Genomic DNA, 21,829 nt, shown 5'->3' with positions numbered 1-21,829 from the left:
ACCGCGCAGATCGAGGACGGGTGGCTACACACCGCCTCGGGGGCTGCAACCTCTACGGTGATGGAGCCGAATACTGACTTTGTCCCTTGTAAAACTCGTGACTCCGAGGAGCCGGACTCCTCACCGGACTCCGAACCTCCTGCGCCCCTACCAATCGAATCCGATTGGGCGCCGATCATGGAGTTCACCGCCGCGGACATCTTTCAGCACTCACCCTTTGGTGACATCCTGAATTCGCTAAAGTATCTCTCGTTATCAGGAGAGCCCTGGCCGGACTACGGTCAGGATGGTTGGGATGCGGACGACGAAGAAATTCATAGCCCACTCACCACCCACTTTGTAGCCACTGTCGATGATCTAACCGACATGCTAGATTACGACTCCGAAGAAATCGACGGTATGGACGACGATGCCGGAGACGACCAAGAACCAGCGCCTACGGGGCACTAGAAGACCACCTCGTCATATGACATATACATGGTGGACATCCCAAAGGATGGGAATGGCGAAGAAGCAGCGGAGGCAGATTCCTCCAAGAAACAGCCCAAGCGCCGGCGTCAGCGGCGCCGCTCTAAATCCCGCCACAGCAAGAATGGAGATTCCGGCACCGGAGATAATAACACCCCAGAGAGTGCCGAAGCCAACCCCCTCCAGCAAGATTCAGCATAGGAGGACGGAGAAGCCAGCCCTCACGAGAGAGCGGCAGACAAAGAGGTAGAGGATGATAATTACATGCCTCCCTCCGGAGACGAGGCAAGCCTCAACAACGACGAATTCGTCATGCCCGAGGATCCCGTCGAACAAGAGCGTTTTAAATGCAGGCTAATGGCCACGGCGAACAGCCTAAAGAAAAAGTAGCAACAACTTCGAGCTGATCAAGACCTGCTGGCCGACAGATGGACCGAAGTCCTTGCGGCCGAAGAGCATGAACTCGAACGCCCTCCAAAAGCTACCCAAAACGCAAGTTGCTCCCCCGATTAGAGGAGGAGGCATATAAACCTTCATCACCAGCGCACAATACGGCAGACCGACCACCTCGTGGCCGTGACAAAGAGGCCTCTAGACCCTCCGCCAGAACCGTACCCCAGCACCGCTCGAAAAGCACGAAGCCACGGGGGAATGCACCGGACTTGCGAGACATATTGGAGGACAAGGCAAGACAATCAATATCGATCTACGGATCATGCGGGCGCCCCATGATGTGCGACGACTATCGTCGCGCCGGATACAGCAACTCCGGCCGGGCTGAACATAGTAGACAAAGCTCGCTTGAGCTACGTCGTGATATTGCCCAATACAGAGGCGCCGCACACCCACTATGCTTCACAGATGAAGTAATGGATCATCAAATCCCTGAAGGGTTTAAACCTGTGAACATTGAATCCTACGATGGCACAACAGACCCCGCGGTTTGGATCGAAGACTATCTCCTTCATATCCACATGGCCCGCGGTGACGATCTTCACGCCATCAAATATCTCCCACTCAAGCTTAAAGGACCAGCTCGGCATTGGCTTAACAGCTTGCCAGCAGAGTCAATTGGGTGTTGGGAGGACCTGGAAGCCGCATTCCTTGACAACTTCCAGGGCACATATGTGCGACCACCAGACGCCAATGACCTAAGCCACATAATTCAGCAGCCAGACGAATCGGGCCAGACAGTTCTGGACACGGTTCTTAACAAAGAAAAATCAAATTGTCGACTGTCCGGATGCGGAGGCCCTCGCAGCCTTCAAACATAACATCCGCGACGAGTGCTGGCCCGGCACCTAGGACAGGAAAAGCCGAAATCCATGGCAGCCCTCACATTACTAATGACCCGCTTCTGCGCGGGAGAGGACAGCTGGCTAGCCCGCAGTAACAACCTCAGCAAAAATTCTGGCAGTCCGGATAACAAGGACCGCAACGGCAGGTCGCGTCGATACAAAAACAAACGCCGCGTTAACGGCGATAACACTAAGGATACGACAGTCAACGCCGGATTCAGAGGCTCCAAACCCGGTTAGCGGAAAAAGCCATTCAAAAGAACTACTCCGGGTCCGTCCAATTTGGACCGAATACTCGACCGCTCGTGCCAGATACACGGCACCCCCGAAAAGCCAGCCAATCACACCAACAGGGATTGTTGGGTATTCAAGCAGGCAGGCAAGTTAATCGCCGAAAACAATGACAAGGGGCTGCATAGCGATGACGATGAAGAGACCCGGCCGCCGAACAATAGAGGACAGAAGGGTTTCCCCCCACAAGTGCGGACGGTAAACATGATATACGCAACCCACATACCCAAGAGGGAGCGGAAGCGTGCACTCAGGGACGTATATGCGATGGAGCCAGTCGCCCCGAAGTTCAATCCATGGTCCTCTTGCCCGATCACTTTTGATCGAAGGGACCACCCCACCAGTATCCGCCATGGCGGATTCGCCGCATTGGTTTTAGACCCAATCGTCGATGGATTTCACCTCACCAGAGTCCTGATGGACGGTGGCAGCAGCCTGAACCTGCTTTATCAGGATACAGTGCGCAAAATGGGCATAGACCCCTCAAGGATTAAACCTACAAAGACGACCTTCAAAGGCGTCATACCAGGTGTAGAGGCCAATTGTACAGGCTCAGTCACACCGGAAGTGGTCTTCGGATCCCCGGATAACTTTCGAAGCGAGGAGTTAATCTTCGACATAGTCCCGTTCCGCAGCGGCTATCACGCTCTGCTCGGACGGACCGCGCTTGCAAAGTTCAACGCGGTGCCGCATTACGCATACCTCAAGCTCAAGATGCCAGGCCCTCGAGGAGTCATCACAGTCAACGGAAACACTGAACGCTCCCTCCGAACGGAGGAACACACAGCGGCTCTCACGGCAGAAGTACAGAGCAACCTCTTAAGGCAATTTTCTAGTCCGGCCGTTAAGCGACCGGACACGACCAAACGCGCCCGGAGTAACCTACAACAAGACCACCTGGCACGTTCCGAGCATGCGTAGCAATGTGGCCCCAACCCTAGCCCCCGCCAAATTACAAGACTAGTCCTTCGCGCACATCATTACGCTCTGGAGATACCATGGGCATAGGGGGAGGGGCACGACCACCACAGGCCCAGAATGCGGCTTAACCGCACCAGGGGCTCCCAAATGTGTGGCTCTTTTTTTTTCTTACGCACAAGACTCCGTTCACCAGAGGCCCTGTCCGGCAATGGACCTGCCGAACACACAATGCAACAGCCAGGGGGGAAGAAGGGCTACGGCAAGTATCCAGGTGGTCTCCATTACGAGCATTAAATCCGTTTTCATACACCATTCCGCAGCCTACCCCTGGAGGGGGGCATGTTTAATATTCTTACCCCTTGCTTACCACATTATTTGTATCGTTCTACATTCATCGCAGAACTCCTTGAATAAACAATGCATCACTTTTCGCTCATAATTGCATTTCTTTCTTATACATATGTTCACTTACGACATCTTGCATCCGTACACTTTGGTACGGCCGAATACACCATGGGCTTAAGTTCCCCGCATTATGGTGTGATAAGTCCGAACACTTTCACAACTGCGGCACCCCAAACTTATAGCATTATATGCATCGGCTCCGAATCATGTCTTGGGTCAATAGTTGGGTTTGCCCGGCTCCCATGTTTTGGTACCTTACCTTCTGTTTTATCGGCTAAGGTAGCACTGGGAGAACCACTGCGATTGCGCCCCGGTTGAGCTGGGCGAGCGCCTCAGTGGAGAAAGCTAAAACTGACCGTCATGATAAGGCGAGAGCTGGTCGCTGTTCGAGAGGTCTTTCCGAGTCCCTAAAGACTTATGCCACTTAGAGAGAGGAATCGGCTTTGTCCGGCCCAGGCGTGGATAGCGCCCCGAACTCGGTCTTCCGAACACTAGGGGCTTCGCTGAAATTTAAAATTATAGAATTCTATGGCTAAGTGAGAGTGTTCAAGCATTATAAGTCCGGTTGCCTCGTTCGTTGTGTTGAGCGCCTCCCTAGATGGACCCAAACATGGGAACAAGAGTGCTCAAGTTTATCCCGAACACCCCAGCACTAGTGGCATGGGGGCTGAAGCCGACGACTTGCCATCTCTCAGATTTGATAAACGTCCGCACAGAAGGTAATATTTTAAATTAATAAGCATTGCTTAGCGCATATGAACACAGTTTTCAGCGCACAGGATAACATAATGCGATTCTAGTCAAATATTACATCCTTGGAGCACTCATCCGCAATCATGCGGGCACCCTTCAGGACACTCTTATAATACATTTCGGGCGTGCGATATTCCTTGCCCGCCGACGGCGCGTCCGTCAGAAGCTTCTCAGCGTCCATCCTGCCCCAGTGCACTTTTGCACGGGCAAGGGCCCGACGGGCACCTTCAATGCAGGCGGATTGCTTGACGACTTCCACCCAGGGACACGCATCCACCAGCCGCCGCACCAGGCCAAAGTAGCTCCCAGGCATGGCCTCCTTGGGCCACAGCCGAACTATGAGGCCCTTCATGGCCTGTTCGGCTACCTTGTGGAGCTCGACCAGCTGCTTCAGCTGGTCGCTAAGGGGCACCGGATGTCCGGCCTCAGCATACTGAGACCAGAAGACCTTCTCCATCGAGCTCCCCTCCTCGGTCCGGTAGAAAGCGGCAGCATCGGACACGCTGCGAGGCAGATCTGCAAACACTCCTGGAGAGCTCCGAATTCGGGTAAGTAACAGGTAATTCACATTCACATGCTTGCTTTGCATGAAAAATGCCTTACCCGCCGTTATTTTCTTCACTGCCTCAATTTCCTGGAGGGCCTTGTGGGCTTCGGCCTTAGCGGCTTTGGCACTCTCAAGAGCCGATGCAAGCTCGGACTCTCGAGTCTTCGAGTCGCGCTCCAAACTCTCATGCTTTTCCACAAGAGCCTGGAGCACTTGCTGCACCTCCGCCACCCGCACCTCCTGCTTTTCTCGCTCAGCTCGTTCCGTGGCCGCATTACGTTCGGCCGTGGACACGGCCTCCTTCAGGATCGGCACCTCGTTCGTGGCCCCTGGAGTACCCACGTTATCCTTGTTATTTCTCTTGCAACCAAAATCCTTTTCTGTAAGGTACAAATTTAATACGGTGTTACTCACCTTCCTTGTCCTCGAGTTGCTTCTTGGCACGGCCGAGCTTGCTCTCGGACCGCTCGAGGTTCTGCTTCAAAGCATCGACCTCCGCAGTCAGTGTGGCAGAGGTCAGCAGCGCAGCCTGCAATCCCATATTGACATATTTTTTAGACCTCCTGCATATATCTTTTTAGATCCTCAGTCCGGCTTTTCTTTCCGAACACCGAACCGAGCATCAGGGGCTACTGTCTATGTGGTATTATATTACATATTTTAAATTTCTTACCTCAAAGCCTGTTAGAAGGCTGCCGCAGGCTTCGGTCAGCCCGCTCTTGGCGAGATGAACCTTCTGAATCACCGCACTCATGATAGTGCGGTGTTCTTCCTCGATGGAAGCGCCGTTGAGCACCTCCAACAAGTTATCCGGCGCCTCCGGTTGGACGGAGGCCGCCGGTGTCACAGTCTTGCCCTTCTTACGAAGGGGCCGCCTGCCGGACTCCGAAACCACTGTAGGTTCCGGTGCGGAGTCCGGTGCGAAGTCCGGGAGGTTGCCCTGTGGCACCTCCGGAGCCTCCTGGCGGGTCCCCTCCTGGGATCCCACCTCGGCGTCATCAACGTCACGAGGGGTGGAGGCGGTTGGAAGGGAATCCATATCCGACGTAGCCAAGGACCCGCTCGACGAAGCAGGAAGATCGTCCTTGGCTGGACCCATGTCCGTATTGATGGGAATCCCGGAATAAAGGGGAACACGATCTCTGCTTCGACAAGACGTGCCAAGGAAACCGCTTCGCTAAACGCGCTGAGGTGGTATAATAAAAACGATTCAAGTAAAGGCTTGGTAGTGGTGTGACGTCACGCCGCACAATACGTCAGCAGATTGAACTAGTGTAAATATTATTCTCTCTACGGTGGTATGTGGAATTTATTTTGCAGAGCTGGACACTATCCTGGTGTTCACCATCTTCTATGGATTATTTGGAAGAGGAACCCGCCTTTCAATGCCGAAGACAATATGCACGCCGGACTCGTCGTCATTGAAGCCTGGTTCAGGGGCTACTGAGGGAGTCCTGGACTAGGGGGTGTCCGGATAGCCGGACTATCATCATCGGCCGGACTCCTAGACTATGAAGATACAAGATTGAAGACTTCGTCCCGTGTCCGGATGGGACTTTCCTTGGCGTGGAAGGCAAGCTTGGCAATATGGATATGTAGATCTCCTACCATTGTAACCAACTCTGTGTAACCCTAGCCCTCTCCGGTGTCTATATAAACTGGAGGGTTTTAGTCCGTAGGACGAACAACCATTACAACAATCATACCATAGGCTAGCTTCTAGGGTTTAGCCTCCTTGATCTCGTGGTAGATGCACACTTGTACTACCCATATCATCAATATTAATCAAGCAGGAGTAGGGTTTTACCTCCATCGAGAGGGCCCGAACCTGGGTAAAAACATCGTGTCCCTTGTCTCCTGTTACCATCCGCCTAGACACACAGTTCGGGACCCCCTACCCGAGATCCGCCGGTTTTGACACCGACAGTCTCTCTCAAGCAACCCTGCAACCAAATAACAAAGAGTCTCTTGTGTCCCCAACACACCCAATACAATGGTAAATTGTATAGGTGCACTAGTTCGGCGTAGAGATGGTGATACAAGTGCAATATGGATGGTAGATATAGGTTTTTGTAATCAGAAAATATAAAAACAGCAAGGTAGCTAATGATAAAAGTGAGCGTAAACGGTATTGCAATGGTAGGAAACAGGGCATATGGTTCATACTTTCACTAGTGCAAGTTCTCTCAACAATAATAACATAGATAGATCATATAACAATCTCTCAACATGCAACAAAGAGTCACTCCAAAGCCACTAATAGCGGAGAACAAACGAAGAGATTATGGTAGGGTACGAAACCACCTCAAACTTATCCTTTCTGTTCTATCTATTCAAGAGTCCGTAGTAAAATAACATGAAGCTATTCTTTCCGTTCAATCTATCATAGAGTTCGTACTAGAATAACACCTTAAGACACAAATCAACCAAAACCCTAATGTCACCTAGATGCTCCAATGTCACCTCAAGTATCCGTGGGCATGATTATACGATATGCATCACACAATCTCAGATTCATCTATTCAACCAACACAAAGTACTTCAAAGAGTGCCCCAAAGTTTCTGCCGGAGAGTCAAGACGAAAACATGTGCCAACCCCTATGCATAGGTTCATGGGCGGAACCCGCAAGTTGATCACCAAAACATACATCAAGTGGATCACGTGATATCCCATTGTCACCATAGATACGCACGGCAAGACATATATCAAGTGTTCTCAAATCATTAAAGACTCAATCTGATAAGATAACTTCAAGAGGAAGACTCAATTCATCACAAGAGAGTAGAGGGGGAGAAACATCATAAGATCCAACTATAATAGCAAAGCTCGCGATACATCAAGATCGTGCAATAGAGAGAACACGAGAGAGAGAGAGAGAGATCAAACACATAGCTACTGGTACATACCCTCAGCCCCGAGGGTGAACTACTCCCTCCTCGTCATGGAGAGCGCTGGGATGATGAAGATGACCACCGATGAGGGATCCCCCCTCCGGCAGGGTGCCGGAACGGGCTCCCGAGAGGTTTTTGGTGGCTACAGAGGCTTGCGGCGGCGGAACTCCCGATTTATCTTTGTATTCAATAGTTTTAGGGTATATGGGAATATATAGGCGAAAGAAGTCGGTCAGGGGAGGCTCAAGGGGCCCACAAGACAGGGGGCGCGCCCAGGGGGTGGGCGCACCCTCCTATCTCCTGGCCTCCTCGAAGCTTCCCTAGCTTGTATTCCAAGTCTCCCGGATCATGTTCGTTCCAAAAATCACGCTCCCGAAGGTTTCATTCCGTTTGGACTCCGTTTGATATTCCTTTTCTTCGAAATACTGTATCAGGCAATAAAACATCAATATGGGTTGAGCCTCCGGTTAGTAGGTTAGTCCCCAAAGTAATATAAAAGTGTATAATAAAGCTCGTAATCATTCAAAACAGATAAGAAAATAGCATGAATGCTTCATAAATTATAGATACGTTGGAGACGTATCAGCATCCCCAAGCTTAATTCCTGCTCGTCCTCGAATAGGTAAATGATAAAAGAAAGAATTTATGAAGTGTGAATGCTAGCAGGTGCACAAGTTTGATCAATGATAATTTCAATCACCTTTTCTAGCATGATTATATGTCATAACAGTAGTTCATCTCATAAGACATCTCACGATCAAGTAACAAGCAATTCACATGTTAAAGCATAGATCATAAACTTTCTTGAAAACTAGCCTACTTCATTCTCAGTCATCAAACAATTACAATTCATCCTATTTCCAGGAAGAGTCTATGTCAGAGCTTTGATTTAGCAAACTCCACATACTCAACTATCATATAGTCTTCTACAATTGCTAACACTCACGCAATACTAATGGTTATGGAGTTTTAATCAGGCACTAAGAAAGATAGGAGCTTATAGTGTTGCCTCCCAACGTATTCACCTTTGGGTGATTTCAACAATAATAGTTCATGCTAACTTACATCCAATTGGATATATATATATATATATATATATATATATATATATATATATATATATATATATATATATATATATATATATATATCAGGATCTTTCCAACACGAGGTGCTTGCCAAAGGATAAAAAAAGGGAAAGGTGAAGATCACCTTGACTCTTGCATAAAGTAAAAGACACAAAGTAAAAGACAGGCCCTTCGCAGAGGGAAGCAGAGGTTGTCATGCGCTTTTATGGTTGGATGCACAAAATCTTAATGCAAAAGAACGTCACTTTATATTGCCACTTGTATATGGACCTTTATTATGTAGTCCGTCGCTTTTATTGCTTCCATAACAAGATCTTATAAAGCTTATTTACTTCACACTAATAGATCGTACACATTTAGAGAGCAATTTTTATTGCTTGCACCGATGACAACTTACTTGAAGGGTCAATCCATAGGTAGGTATGGTGGACTCTCATGGCAAAACTGGGTTTAAAGATATTTGGAAGCACAAGTAGTATCTCTACTTGGTGCAAGGAATTTGGCTAGCATGAGGGGAAAGGCAAGCTCAACATGTTTGAATGATCCATGACAATATACTTTAACTGAGATGTGAGAAAACATAACCCATTACGTTGTCTTCCTTATCCAACATCAACTCTTTAGCATGTCATATTTAATGAGTGCTCACAATTATAAAAGATGTCTAAGATAGTATATTTATATGTGAAATCTCTCTTCCTTCAATATTCTTTCATAAGTTGTTCAAATGACCAATACAATGCTTGCCAACCTTCAATAAATTTACAACCTCTACTTCTTAGATGTGAAGTCATTACTCCCCATGGGATAAGCAAATGAGACATATATAATTTCAGATTTATGACATTCAACTCATTCAACCATTTACTTGTAGGATATAAGTGAAGCACACGAGTAAATGACAAACTACTCCAAAAAGATATAAGTGAAGATCAATGAGTAGCTAAATAATTATGTAACTATGTGAAGACTCCCTCTCATTTAAGAATTTCAGATCTTGTTATTTTATTCAAACAGCAAGCAAAGCAAAATAAAATGACATTACAAGGATAGCACAACTCATGTGAAGAAGCAAAAACTTAGGCTCAACCGATACTAACCGATAGTTGTTGAAGAAGAAAGGTGGGATGCCTAACGGGGCATCCCCAAGCTTAGATGCTTGAGACTTCTTGAAATATTATCTTGGGGTGCCTTGGGCATCCCCAAGCTTGAACTTTTGTGTCTCCTTAATTCCTCTCATATCATGGTTTCTCTTTTTATCAAAAGCTTCATCCACACCAAACTCAACAAGAACTCGTGAGATAGGCTAGTATAAACCAATGCAAAACCTTATCATTTTCTACTGTAAAAAATCACTAAAATTATTATTCAACATTGCATACTAAATGCCTCTGCATATTTAACACTCCTATCCTCAAATAGAATCATTAAACAAGCGAACATATGCAAACAATGCAACCATAACAGCAATCTGCCAAAACAGTGTAGTCTGTAAAGAATGCAAGATTCATCATACTTCCCTAACTCCAAAAATTATGAGAGAAAATTCCCACTGTAGTAAATTTATCAGAGCTTAATATTCAAAAAGTTTCAACATTATACCATTCTCTTACTTTTCTAGGGAATTTTTGCAACAGCGGTAAACTTTCTGTTTTCAAACAGCAACATGCATACTAGCAAAATAAGCATGGTAAAGGCTATCCTTGATACTTTTATTGAAAATAAAGATGCAAAACATTATTACAAATAACCAGCAAGCAAATACTAACAAAAGAAAACGACGTTCCAAGCAAAACACATATCATGTGGTGAATAAAAATATAGCTCCAAGTAAAGTTACCGATGAACGAAGACGAAAGAGGGGATGCCTTCCGGGGAATCCCGAAGCTTAGGCTCTTGGTCGTCCTTGAATATTGCCTTGGGGTGCCTTGGGCATCCCCAAGCTTAGGCTCTTGCCACTCCTTATTTCATAGTCCATCGAATCTTTACCCAAAATTTGAAAACTTCACAACACAAAACTCAACAGAAAACTCGTAAGCTCCGTTAGTATAATAAAACAACCACTTAGGTACTGTAATGAACTCATTATAAATTCATATTGATGTAATATCTACTGTATTCCAACTTCTCTATTGTTCATACCCTCCGATACTACTCATAGATTGATCAAAATAAGCAAACAACACATAGAAAACAGAATCTGTCAAAAACAGAATAGTCTGTAGTAATCTGTATGAAACGTATACTTCTAGAACTCCAAAAATTCTACCAAATTAGGAAGTCCTAAGAAATTTGTATACCAATCCAGAGAAAAAAGAATCAGATCATAAGCACGTTTCTGTGAATTATCAAAACTAATTTACTGGGTGCAAAAGTTTCTGATTTTCAGCAGGATCAACACAACTATCACCGTAAGATATCCTAAAGGTCTTACTTGGCACTTTATTGAAACAAAAGCTATAAAATATGATTACCACATTAGCATAATCATGTGGACACACAAGAATAGTAAGGGTAAATATTGGGTTGTCTCCCAACAAGCGCTTTTCTTTAATGCCTTTCTAGCTAGGCATGATGATGGCAATGATGCTCAGATAAAATATAAGGATCGCAACATAAAGAGAGCATCATGAAGCATATGACTAGCACATTTAAGCCTAACCCACTTACTATGAATAGGGATTTTGTGAGCAAACGACTTATGGGAACAATAATCAACGAGCATAGGAAGGCAAAACAAGCATAACTTCAAAACTTTAAGCACATAAAGAGGAAACTTGACATTATTGCAATTCCTAAAAGCATATGTTCCTCCCTCATAATAATTTTCAGTAGCATCATGAATGAATTCAACAATATAACCAGCACATAAAGCATTCTTATCATGATCTACAAGCATAGAAAATTTACTACTCTCCACATAAGCAAATTTCTCCTCATGAATAGTAGTGGGAGCAAACTCAACAAAATAATTATCATGTGAGGCATAATCCAATTGAAAACTAAAATCATGATGACAAGTTTCATGGTTATCATTATTCTTAATAGCATACAAGCCATCACAATAACCATCATAGATAGCAACTTTGTTCTCATAATCAATTGGAACCTCTTCCGAAATAGTGGATTCATCACTAAATAAAGTCATGACCTCTCCAAATCCACTTTCATAATTATCACAATAATATTCAACATCCTCCAAAATAGTGGGATCATTACTTCCTAAAGTTGACACTCTTCCAAACCCATTTTCATCAATATAATCATCATAAATAGGAGGCATGCTTTCATCATAATAAATATTCTCATCAAAACTTGGGGAACTAAACATATCATCTTCATCAAACATAGCATCCCCAAGCTTGTGGCTTTGCATATCATTAGCATCATGGATATTCAAGGAATTCAAACTAACAACATTGCGATCATGCTCATCATACAAAGATCTAGTACCAAACATTTTATAGACTTCTTATTCTAGCACTTGAGCACAATTTTCCTTTTCATCATACTTAGAAAGATGTTAAAAAGATGAAGTGTATAAGGCAAACTCAATTCCATTTTTAGTTTTCTTTTATAGACTAAACTAGTGATAAAACAAGAAACAAAAATATTCAATTGCAAGATCTAAAGATATACCTTCAAGCACTCACCTCCCCAGCAACGGCGCTAGAAAAGAGCTTGATGCCTACTACACAACCTTCTTATTGTAGACGTTGTTGGGCCTTCAAGTGCAGAGGTTTGTAGGACAGTAGCAAATTTCCCTCAAGTGGATGACCTAAGGTTTATCAATCTTTGGGAGGCGTAGGATGAAGATGGTCTCTCTCAAGCAACCCCACAACCAAATAACAAAGAGTCTCTTGTGTCCCCAACACACCCAATACAATGGTCAATTGTATAGGTGCACTAGTTCGGCGAAGAGATGGTGATACAAGTACAATATGGATGGTAGATATAGGTTTTTGTAATCTGAAAATATAAAAACAGCAAGGTAACTAATGATAAAAGTGAGCATAAACGGTATTGCAATGGTAGGAAACAAGGCATAGGGTTCATACTTTCACTAGTGCAAGTTCTCTCAACAATAATAACATAGATAGATCATATAACAATCCCTCAACATGCAACAAAGAGTCACTCCAAAGCCACTAATAGCGGAGAACAAACGAAGAGATTATGGTAGGATACGAAACCACCTCAAAGTTATCCTTTCTGTTCTATCTATTCAAGAGTCTGTAGTAAAATAACATGAAGCTATTCTTTCCGTTCAATCTATCATAGAGTTCGTACTAGAATAACACCTTAAGACACAAATCAACCAAAACCCTAATGTCACCTAGATACTCCAATGTCACCTCAAGTATCCGTGGGCATGATTATACGATATGCATCACACAATCTCAGATTCATCTATTCAACCAACACAAAGTACTTTAAAGAGTGCCCCAAAGTTTCTACCAGAGAGTCAAGACGAAAACGTGTGCCAACCCCTATGCATAGGTTCATGGGCGGAACCCACAAGTTGATCACCAAAACATACATCAAGTGGATCACGTGATATCCCATTGTCACCACAGATACGCATGGCAAGACATACATCAAGTGTTCTCAAATCATTAAAGACTCAATCCGATAAGATAACTTCAAGAGGAAAACTCAATTCATCACAAGAGAGTAGAGGAGGAGAAACATCATAAGATCCAACTATAATAGCAAAGCTCGCGATACATCAAGATCGTGCCATAGAGAGAACACGAGAGAGAGAGAGAGAGAGATCAAACACATAGCTACTGGTACATACCCTCAGTCCCGAGGGTGAACTACTCCCTCCTCGTCATGGAGAGCGTCGGGATGATGAAGATGGCCACCGGTGAGGGATCCCCCATCCGGCAGGGTGCCGGAACGGGCTCCCGAGAGGTTTTTGGTGGCTACAGAGGCTTGCGGCGGCGGAACTCCCGATCTATCTTCGTATTCAATAGTTTTAGGGTATATGGGAATATATAGGCGAAAGAAGTCGGTCGGGGGAGGCTCAAGGGGCCCACAAGACAGGGGGCACGCCCAGGGGGGGTGGGTGCGCCCTTCTATCTATTGGCCTCCTCGAAGCTTCCCTAGCTTGTATTCCAAGTCTCCCGGATCATGTTCGTTCCAAAAATCACGCTCCCGAAGGTTTCATTCCGTTTGGACTCCGTTTGATATTCCTTTTCTTCAAAATACTGAAACAGGCAATAAAACAACAATATGGGCTGGGCCTCCGGTTAGTAAGTTAGTCCCAAAAGTAATATAAAAGTGTATAATAAAGCCCATAATCATTCAAAATAGATAAGAAAATAACATGAATGCTTCATAAATTATAGATACGTTGAAGACGTATCAGCTGGCACTGGCATGAGCACAGGCGCGTCCATGGGACTTTCTTGGTCCAACTACTAAAAAAATAGAGTGAAATCTGAAAAGAAAATCATAAAAGCTAAAATAAAAAACTAAAAAGTGAGACAAAGTGACATGTGGGATAAATATTGAGGTTTTTAGGGTAATATTGAGCTTTATTAGTAGGGCAACGCAGCGCATCGGCGACGGATCTTTTTAAAAGATCTGCCACCTCGCGAACCATTGGATTCAACGTAAGATGACTGTACTTAGATTCAACTGCCAGCTTTGCAACCAGGATACTGTTGCGCTCAGACACTTGCAATAGAGTTCATGTTGCAGAACTTTTACAACAGAGGTATTGTTGCAGATTTTTTTGCAACAAAGATGATGTTGAAGAATTTTCTTTATTTTCACTAGAATGTCTTGCAATATCGATGGTGCTGCAGAATCTTTCTCGCAATAGGGAGAATGTTGCAAGGAAAAAAAATCACTGTTGGACGTTCACCGCGAGCTCTCATCGAACGGTGGTGAGGGAGGAGCGGCGCCGCCCGTCCCCTCCATCGCACCACTGCAGGCGAGCGCCAAACCTCCGATCAGGTTGCCTCACCGCCATCCTCCTCTCCAGCGAGGTGGGCGCACCGCACGCGCCCAACGGTCGTGGTGGAGGTGGGCGACAATAGTGGCCACCACACTCGATCCCCCGCTGTAACCTCGCCGTCATCCTCCTCACCGGCGAGGTGGGCGGTTGCCAGCGTCGGCGCTGAAGTGTCGGGTGACGCGTGCGGGATCTCGATGTCGTCACATCACCGTCTCGCCTTCGTCAGTCTGCAACAAACCAATTGTTGCGGTGATAAGATTACAACAATGGGTCAGTTGCAATCTAATGGTGGTAGTCCATGGGCCACGTGGCGTACGGAGAAGGCGGCGGGTGCAAGAGCCGCGATCTGCTGGGTTATTAGAAACGTTTTGCTTATTAGTACTGCCACATTAGTAACTTCCATCCACAAGAAGAAAAAAAAGAGTACAAAGCTTGCTCTAAATTACAGAAAGATAAGTGTTTTTCTTTAAAAATGACTACTTACATGTGGCAGGCGGACTGTGCCATGCATGGCACGCGGGCTTGGCCTAGGCGGAGAAGCATTGCGGCATAGGGCGGGCCACGGGCCAAGCACAGCCCCGGCCGGGTCTGTCAAAGTCAACCGTTGGCCAGGTTTGCCCCAACCCCCGCCACCCTCTCCACAGGGAGGTCCTATCTGCCGCTCTCTGCTGCAGAATGTCGAGCGAACCTGAGACCAGACGCTTCAAAGAAGTACACCTAGCCAGTTGAGCTAGAGTGCCACCTGCTTTATAATGCAGCGCAAAGTATTAAGAACCAAACTGAGCGCACATCCAAAGTTTAAAAAAATTTGTACGCAAAATGTTATTTCGAGGGAAAAATGTGAACGTCGTATGAAACAACGATACCTTTTAGAAATTCTGAATACAATTTGAAAAAATTCCAATATTATGAAAAATGCAAACAATTTTTGGAAAAGGGGAACATTTTTAAAATCCCCCCCCAACTGTAGCGCGTTAGTTATCTCGTAGTGGGCCGGCCCATGTCGATCGCTTGGTCGCTTGGTCGCTTGATCGTTAGTCTTGACAGTTAGGAAATGATCCTCAAAAAAAAAAGACAGTTAGGAAATTCCCTCTCCCCGACCCTCCTCCCCCTCCATCCCACCCGCATCCCCGACCCTCCCATCTCCCCCTCCTCCCGCCCGCACCCCCCACCATCGCCGCACCCCGGCGGGCACTGCCCTAATCGGATCCAACCATGATATCCGAGACGCAGTGCGCCCCGTTCCGGCGATATTCCCCAATTACTTACTCTCGTCCCAGAGCGCGATGGCGAGATCTGGCGGCAAGCGAGGCGTGATGGAGCACCACTGCCTGGACCGGTTCCGCCGCCGGCGACTCCTCGCCTTCCTCCGCCGCAACAACCTGCCCGCCACCTTCGACGCGTACGTATTCGACGGCTTAATCTTTTGCTCTATCTCCAAGATCCGCTCCCCTCCCCTAGCTGGTACTGATCGACAGATGTTAATTTCTGTCCAGGCTGAAGCACGAGACGAGCGTCTTCTTGGACGTGCGGTTCCTGCAGCGCCTGGTGGCGGGCGGCCGGTGGCAGGAGGCGCGAGAGTACTTGAGCCGCTTCCTGCCGTGCCAGGACGAGTTCGACGCGCCCACCGCGCTCAGATTCCTCACTCGCCTCAACGTTCTCGACGACCTCGCCCAGGGCAAGCTGGAGGGCATCGATTTGGCCCAAGATCTCCGGAACCAAATCGACGTTATCCCTTCCACCATTGTCCGCGAGGACCCGCACTACGCCGCGGCTCTCCGCACAGTCTTGTTCTGGCGCTCTCACCCGACATACTGGTCTCCTCTCTTCTCTCCCTAGCCTAATTGCCCCTTCATCTATCATCTACTCCTATCTAATTATCCGTTAGTTTCATTCATTGTTGTTTGAGCCTCTCCATGTTTCTTCCACACAGGGGTCCCGTGGACTGGCAGCTCATTAGGCGCAAAGCCGCGCAGGTTGTCAAGGACTTGGTCACGCGAACCCCCGAGTTCAGGCATCTGCTGCAGTTGCCGCCGTGTCCAAGCCACCCATGTTACACCATCCCCTTCGGGTTTGGGTAAGTGCAACATCCGCATCCTCAGTTATGTCTTTATTATGTGGAAGATCCATTTTACTCCATCTGCGTGAGAAGCCGCACTTACAGTTAAACTTTTAACGGGTCTTTGTCGCGTTATCTTGTTAATTAATTTCAGGGGTTGCCGGAGGCATAAGAGGAAGAAGAACATAGGCCGGATATCGGCATCTCTTCTTGCCCGCTGTTTTCTTCAGAAAGAGAGGTATGTATATCGTGTGCACAGAATTGATGCTCTCGTTGTTTCCTAGTTTGTTGTAAAGTTTAGAGCTTTTAACCTTTTGCTTCATGCAGGCGTCATTCCTCACCATGGACTCAAGGTTTCTCCCATAGACCATCGTATAATAATCAATAAGGATACCTGACTATTCGTGTTTATAACCATGCTAATTGATGATCATATGTTTCAATTGCAGGTTCATCGTGTGAACCTATGGGTTTCGAGGAAATTATTGGTAAAACATCTGCCTTGGCTCTGTCCTTTCAGCATTTTTTGTGTAAATGCACAAGCTGTTTTTCTGAATGAATCGCTTGAATTTCGTTATGGCCTTCGTTTGTTATAAGTACTCCCTCCGTCCCAAAATAAGTGTCTCAAGCTTAGTACAACTTTGTACTAGAGTTAGTACAAAGTTGAGACACTTATTTTGGGACGGAGGGAGTATGACATTAGTACAAAGTTGAGACACTTATTTTGGGACGGAGGGAGTATGACATATTGCTTTGTTGCGCTCTTCTATCAGAAGAACTGCTTTAGTGTATTTGGTTCGTTTGCTATAATTGCTTAAAGGACAGCATTTGTAACAGGCTTATAACATGCTGTGGGAAGAATTAGTCGTGTCCGTTTGTTTTAAGTAGATTTATCCTGTGCAGTCAGTGTTTTCAAAACTAGAAGCATGATATCTTTTTCAGTAGTCTACTTCCCAATACACCTAGATACTTTGCAAAAGTTCTCCTTTCTAGCAAAATCTTACAAGCCATGGCGCACAAACTTGTGTGATTTCAGATGAAACTATGTTAGCTGGGAAGCTGGAGGTCATAGAACATTCAGATTCTTGTAGTGAAGGTAACATACCATCGTTTTCTCCATATAGAAGTTTATTTCAGTTACTTTCATTGTTGATGTTCCCCACTTACCTCTGTCTTTGTTTATTAGTTATATGTAGTTTATTCAGTAGTCACTCTGTCTTTGTTTATTAGTTATATGTAGTTTATTCAGTAGTCACATTATTTGTTCCCACTTACAATCTGGACCTTTTATATCTTCTTGCTGTGCCCTGCAGTTTCCTAGACATCTGCAGGGTACTCTTTGCTAATGAACAAATGATGCTTGCCCTTTCCTTTCTAATATCAATAGCTAAACTCTTGCAGGCGATCCTGGTTCTCCTGTTGGGTTATCTATTGGTAAAAGTTTTGGAACTGCACCTGCTAATGCAGGTATACTCAACAGTATTTTTTCCAGTTGGTTGATCCTCGAACATTTTCATTGCCTGTTACTTAATTGAATCTACTTAGTGATACTTCATATTTTTCTTGTGCAGTCACAAAGCGTTTGAGTCAAGAATGTTCCGCTGAAAGTTCCAATGGTGCAAAACTAAAACCTACAACTGGGCAGTTTTGTCCGGTAAGTCACTCCTACACCTGGCAGTGTTCTTTTACTTATCAATTACGTTTCACATTCCAGTAAAAACAATAATAATATGTTTCACATTCCAAATCAATAACAATACAATGTGTCATTTAACCATTCGTGTCATTTAATACTGCACAATATACAAGGCGACCTAAAAATCGTGGTTTGCCATCAAGCTTGTTTAGTCATTGTGTGTCATTTCTCATTTGTATCAATACACCAGGTTTATTGATAATTTAGTACAATGTATGATTTCATATATCCTTTCTTGAGAAACAACAACAACAGCAAAGTCTTTCAGTCTCAAGCAAGTTGGGGTAGGCTAGAGTTAAAACCAAACAGGAGCCACTAATCAAGGTTCAGACACATGAATAGGCTTTCCACACTCCTGTTCAAGCAGAAATCTTTGGGTATATCCCATTTTTTCAAGTCTCTTTTTATTTCCTCCTCCCATGATTTCAGCTTTCCCCTTCCTCTCCTCGCATTATTATCGTGGCTTAGGATTCCACTATGCGCTGGTGCCTCCAGGGGTCTCCTTTGGATATGGCCAAACCACCTCAACCGGTGTTGGACAAGCATTTCTTCGATTGGTGCTACCCCTAGCCGATCACGTATATCATCGTTCTGAACTCTCGACCCATTCTTTGTATGACCACAAATCCAAACACAACATAGGCATTTCCGCAACACAAATTGGTGAACATGTCGTCTTTTTGTAGGCCAACATTCTGCCCCATACAACATTGCAAGTCTAATCACCGTTCAGTAAGGGTGTGTTTGGTTCGCGTCAGCAGGTGGAACGTAATGGGTCCGTTCCGCACCAAGGGGTCATTCTTGTGTTTGGTTGGGTTGAGGAGTCGGAATCCACTCGTTTCCTAGAACGGCATATTCCCCTTAGATCCGGAATGTGCTCATACCTCCAAATTGGTGGAACGACGAGGAATGCCTCACGTGTCTCACCTTCTCCCCGACTCTGCCCCTCTCCCTCGACCAAGCCAAGCTCCAGCCGCCACCCTCCCATCGTCTCCCGTCTCTCCCTCCAGCCACCGGCTCGGGCTGTCACTGCTCTCATTCCCGATGCCGCCCTCTCCCTATTGATGTTGTGGCGGCGGTGCACCGCAGATCTGGTGGAAGTAGACGAGCCACAACAGCAACGGCCCGCTGGGCCCTGGTCTGCAACAAGGAACAGCCACAATAACGACGGCGCATGGGCTCGGCATGCCTCGTTGCCGTTCCCTACAACGGGCGTGTCGGGCCCTGGTCTGCAACAAGGAAGAATGGCAACAACAATTGTGTGTTGCCGTTGCCTAGGCGAGCGCGTCTGTCCCTACCCCGGACAGGGAGCAGCAGTTGCTTGCTGCCGTATGCAATCATGGAGATTGGGCACCGATTTGCATCGATTTGGTGACTGTTTCTGTACGAGAGATTGGTGAAATTTGGTGCGTACCTGTGGACATTGGGTACCGATTTGCTGGCTGCTGTTGTATTCAGCAATTTGCTTGGTGCTACTAAATTTTGAATTTTGATTCATCTGTTTGGTATCCGACTTTGGAATTATACATCGTATTCACGTATGAGTGGTGATCTCACCATTCCTACCTAAAAGAGGTGAGATGAATAATTTCATTCCATTCTATCTCTAAAACCAAACATCAAAATGTAAGCATTCCATTCCTCTGAAATATTCCTACCAAATAGAAAAACAGAACCGACCCATTCTAGTGGAATGGAACCATGACATTCCATTCCACTTTGTTCCCGAACCAAACACACACTAAAACTTGCCTTTTAGCTTTTTTCAGAGAATGCCAGATGCTTGGCGCCACTTCATCCACCCTGTTTTGATTATATGGCTAACATCTTCATCAGTATCCCCATCTCTTTGTAGCATTGATATCATTCTTAGGCACCACTTGACCTCCCAAAGTCACTCCCTCATGTGTAGTAGTGCCGAAGTCACATCTTATGTGTTCAGTTTTAGTTCTGCTGAGTCTAAAACCTTTGGACTGTCCGCCGCCACAACTTCAGTTTCCTATTTCCAGGTAACAACTCTTGTCAATAGATTTAGTATCCAATATCTTGGATCAGTAAACTCTTGTCAGTAGATGTAGTACCAGGTGGGGAATTGCGTTTATTCAGTCTTAGTTATGGTGAGCAGAGCAGGGCCACCTCAAGTTTAGATCAACTAAACATTACACATTATCAAAGGATTGTATCCAATATCATTATTGGCATGCTTACTTCTTGACAGTGGGGTGGTGGCTCATTTTTTCTTTGTACAAGTCTGGTGCTCCATGATTTTGTGTGTAGCGTAGCCTTAGCTCACTAGTCTCCCCCCTCTCTCTGTTTCACCCATAAGCACTCAACCACCTCTGTTTACAAACCGTCATACATACAATGCAATATCTTTTTTTTTCTAATTTTATTTATTTATTTTTATCAGGATGTCGTCGATGCACGTTCTGGTTGGACGGTGGACGCCAATCATGTTTTAAATAAAATAGAAACCCTCGGAGACATTTCAACTGCCATGGCCATGCTAGTGAATAAGACATGCACATATGGTGGTCCAGATCACACGATGTTCATGGAGAAAATATTTGAGCATGAGAAGCAGTTATTTGAACTGCGATTAGATTGCCAAAAAAGCAAAAACTAAGAGGTTAAACTTCTCCATTGGGAACTTGAGCACCCGACAGAACTAGAAACTCTTAGTCGTTGCATCTATTGATCCACCTTGGTCTTGTTCTTTTGTACTTCCTACAAGTTATGATGTTTTCTTATATGCTTTACCAGAAGGGCAATGGTGTCTTATCTTTTTGTAAGAACATAATCATGCACTGTGGGGAGGATTGGTAGCCCGTACGTAGGACTGTAGAAAGCATGCAGAGTTTCTGCTCCTGGTGAGGCATTTCCACGAGCACCACTGCTGTGTTGTAAGGAAGCCGAGTTGGTTCGAGCAACACAGCCTTCCCGGTTGCATGTCGATGTCAATGGATGGCCCTGGCCTGAGTTACGAACGACCCATCACCTTTCTCTTTACCTACTGTAAGGACGATTGTGCTCTATTGTTCAACCATGCATATTTGTAGTCCATAGAAAAAACCATTGTTTCTCCTTATTGCACTTAGTTTCGATAAGGTGGAAGCTTTAGAGTTAGGCGACACAAAAGCCGTCAATGAAAGGACTCGTAATAGAGGAGTTATGTCAATCGATACCTCCAGAGTAATTTTTTGGACCTCGCGTTGATCCACCAAATTTCTAGCTCCTTATCAGTAACAAAGATAGGTAAAGTAGCAAACTTAGGATTATATTTCATTCTAGCATTTAAAGATCTTCATCCATAACATAACCTTCAGTTATCTTAGGCAATTCATATCTAGGAGAACTAGGTCTAATAGGCGTTTCATAATTTTTAGTTTCAAAGACTTTATCAGTTTCAGTAATTTCATCAGTTTTAGCAATTTAATTCTCTT

General features: G+C 45.5%; 1 protein-coding gene across 1 annotated transcript; it reads left to right on the top strand.

Annotated features, from left to right (window-relative positions):
* Nucleotides 1–15,755: 15,755 nt before the first annotated feature.
* Nucleotides 15,756–21,145, top strand: LOC123163066 (uncharacterized). Its single transcript, XM_044580825.1, has 10 exons — nucleotides 15,756–16,033; nucleotides 16,128–16,448; nucleotides 16,565–16,708; nucleotides 16,845–16,928; nucleotides 17,018–17,043; nucleotides 17,140–17,178; nucleotides 17,727–17,786; nucleotides 18,092–18,157; nucleotides 18,262–18,344; nucleotides 20,797–21,145. The coding sequence occupies exons 1-10, from the start codon at nucleotides 15,918–15,920 to the stop codon at nucleotides 21,010–21,012; spliced, it is 1,155 nt and encodes a 384-aa protein (XP_044436760.1). The 5' UTR covers nucleotides 15,756–15,917; the 3' UTR covers nucleotides 21,013–21,145.
* Nucleotides 21,146–21,829: the final 684 nt, after the last annotated feature.

The sequence above is a fragment of the Triticum aestivum genome, chromosome 7B (genome assembly GCF_018294505.1).
Source record: "Triticum aestivum cultivar Chinese Spring chromosome 7B, IWGSC CS RefSeq v2.1, whole genome shotgun sequence".
In the NCBI taxonomy this organism is placed as follows: domain Eukaryota; kingdom Viridiplantae; phylum Streptophyta; class Magnoliopsida; order Poales; family Poaceae; genus Triticum; species Triticum aestivum.
The sequence above is the reverse complement of the archived record's forward strand: the minus strand, read 5'-3'. Positions and strand labels throughout refer to the sequence as shown.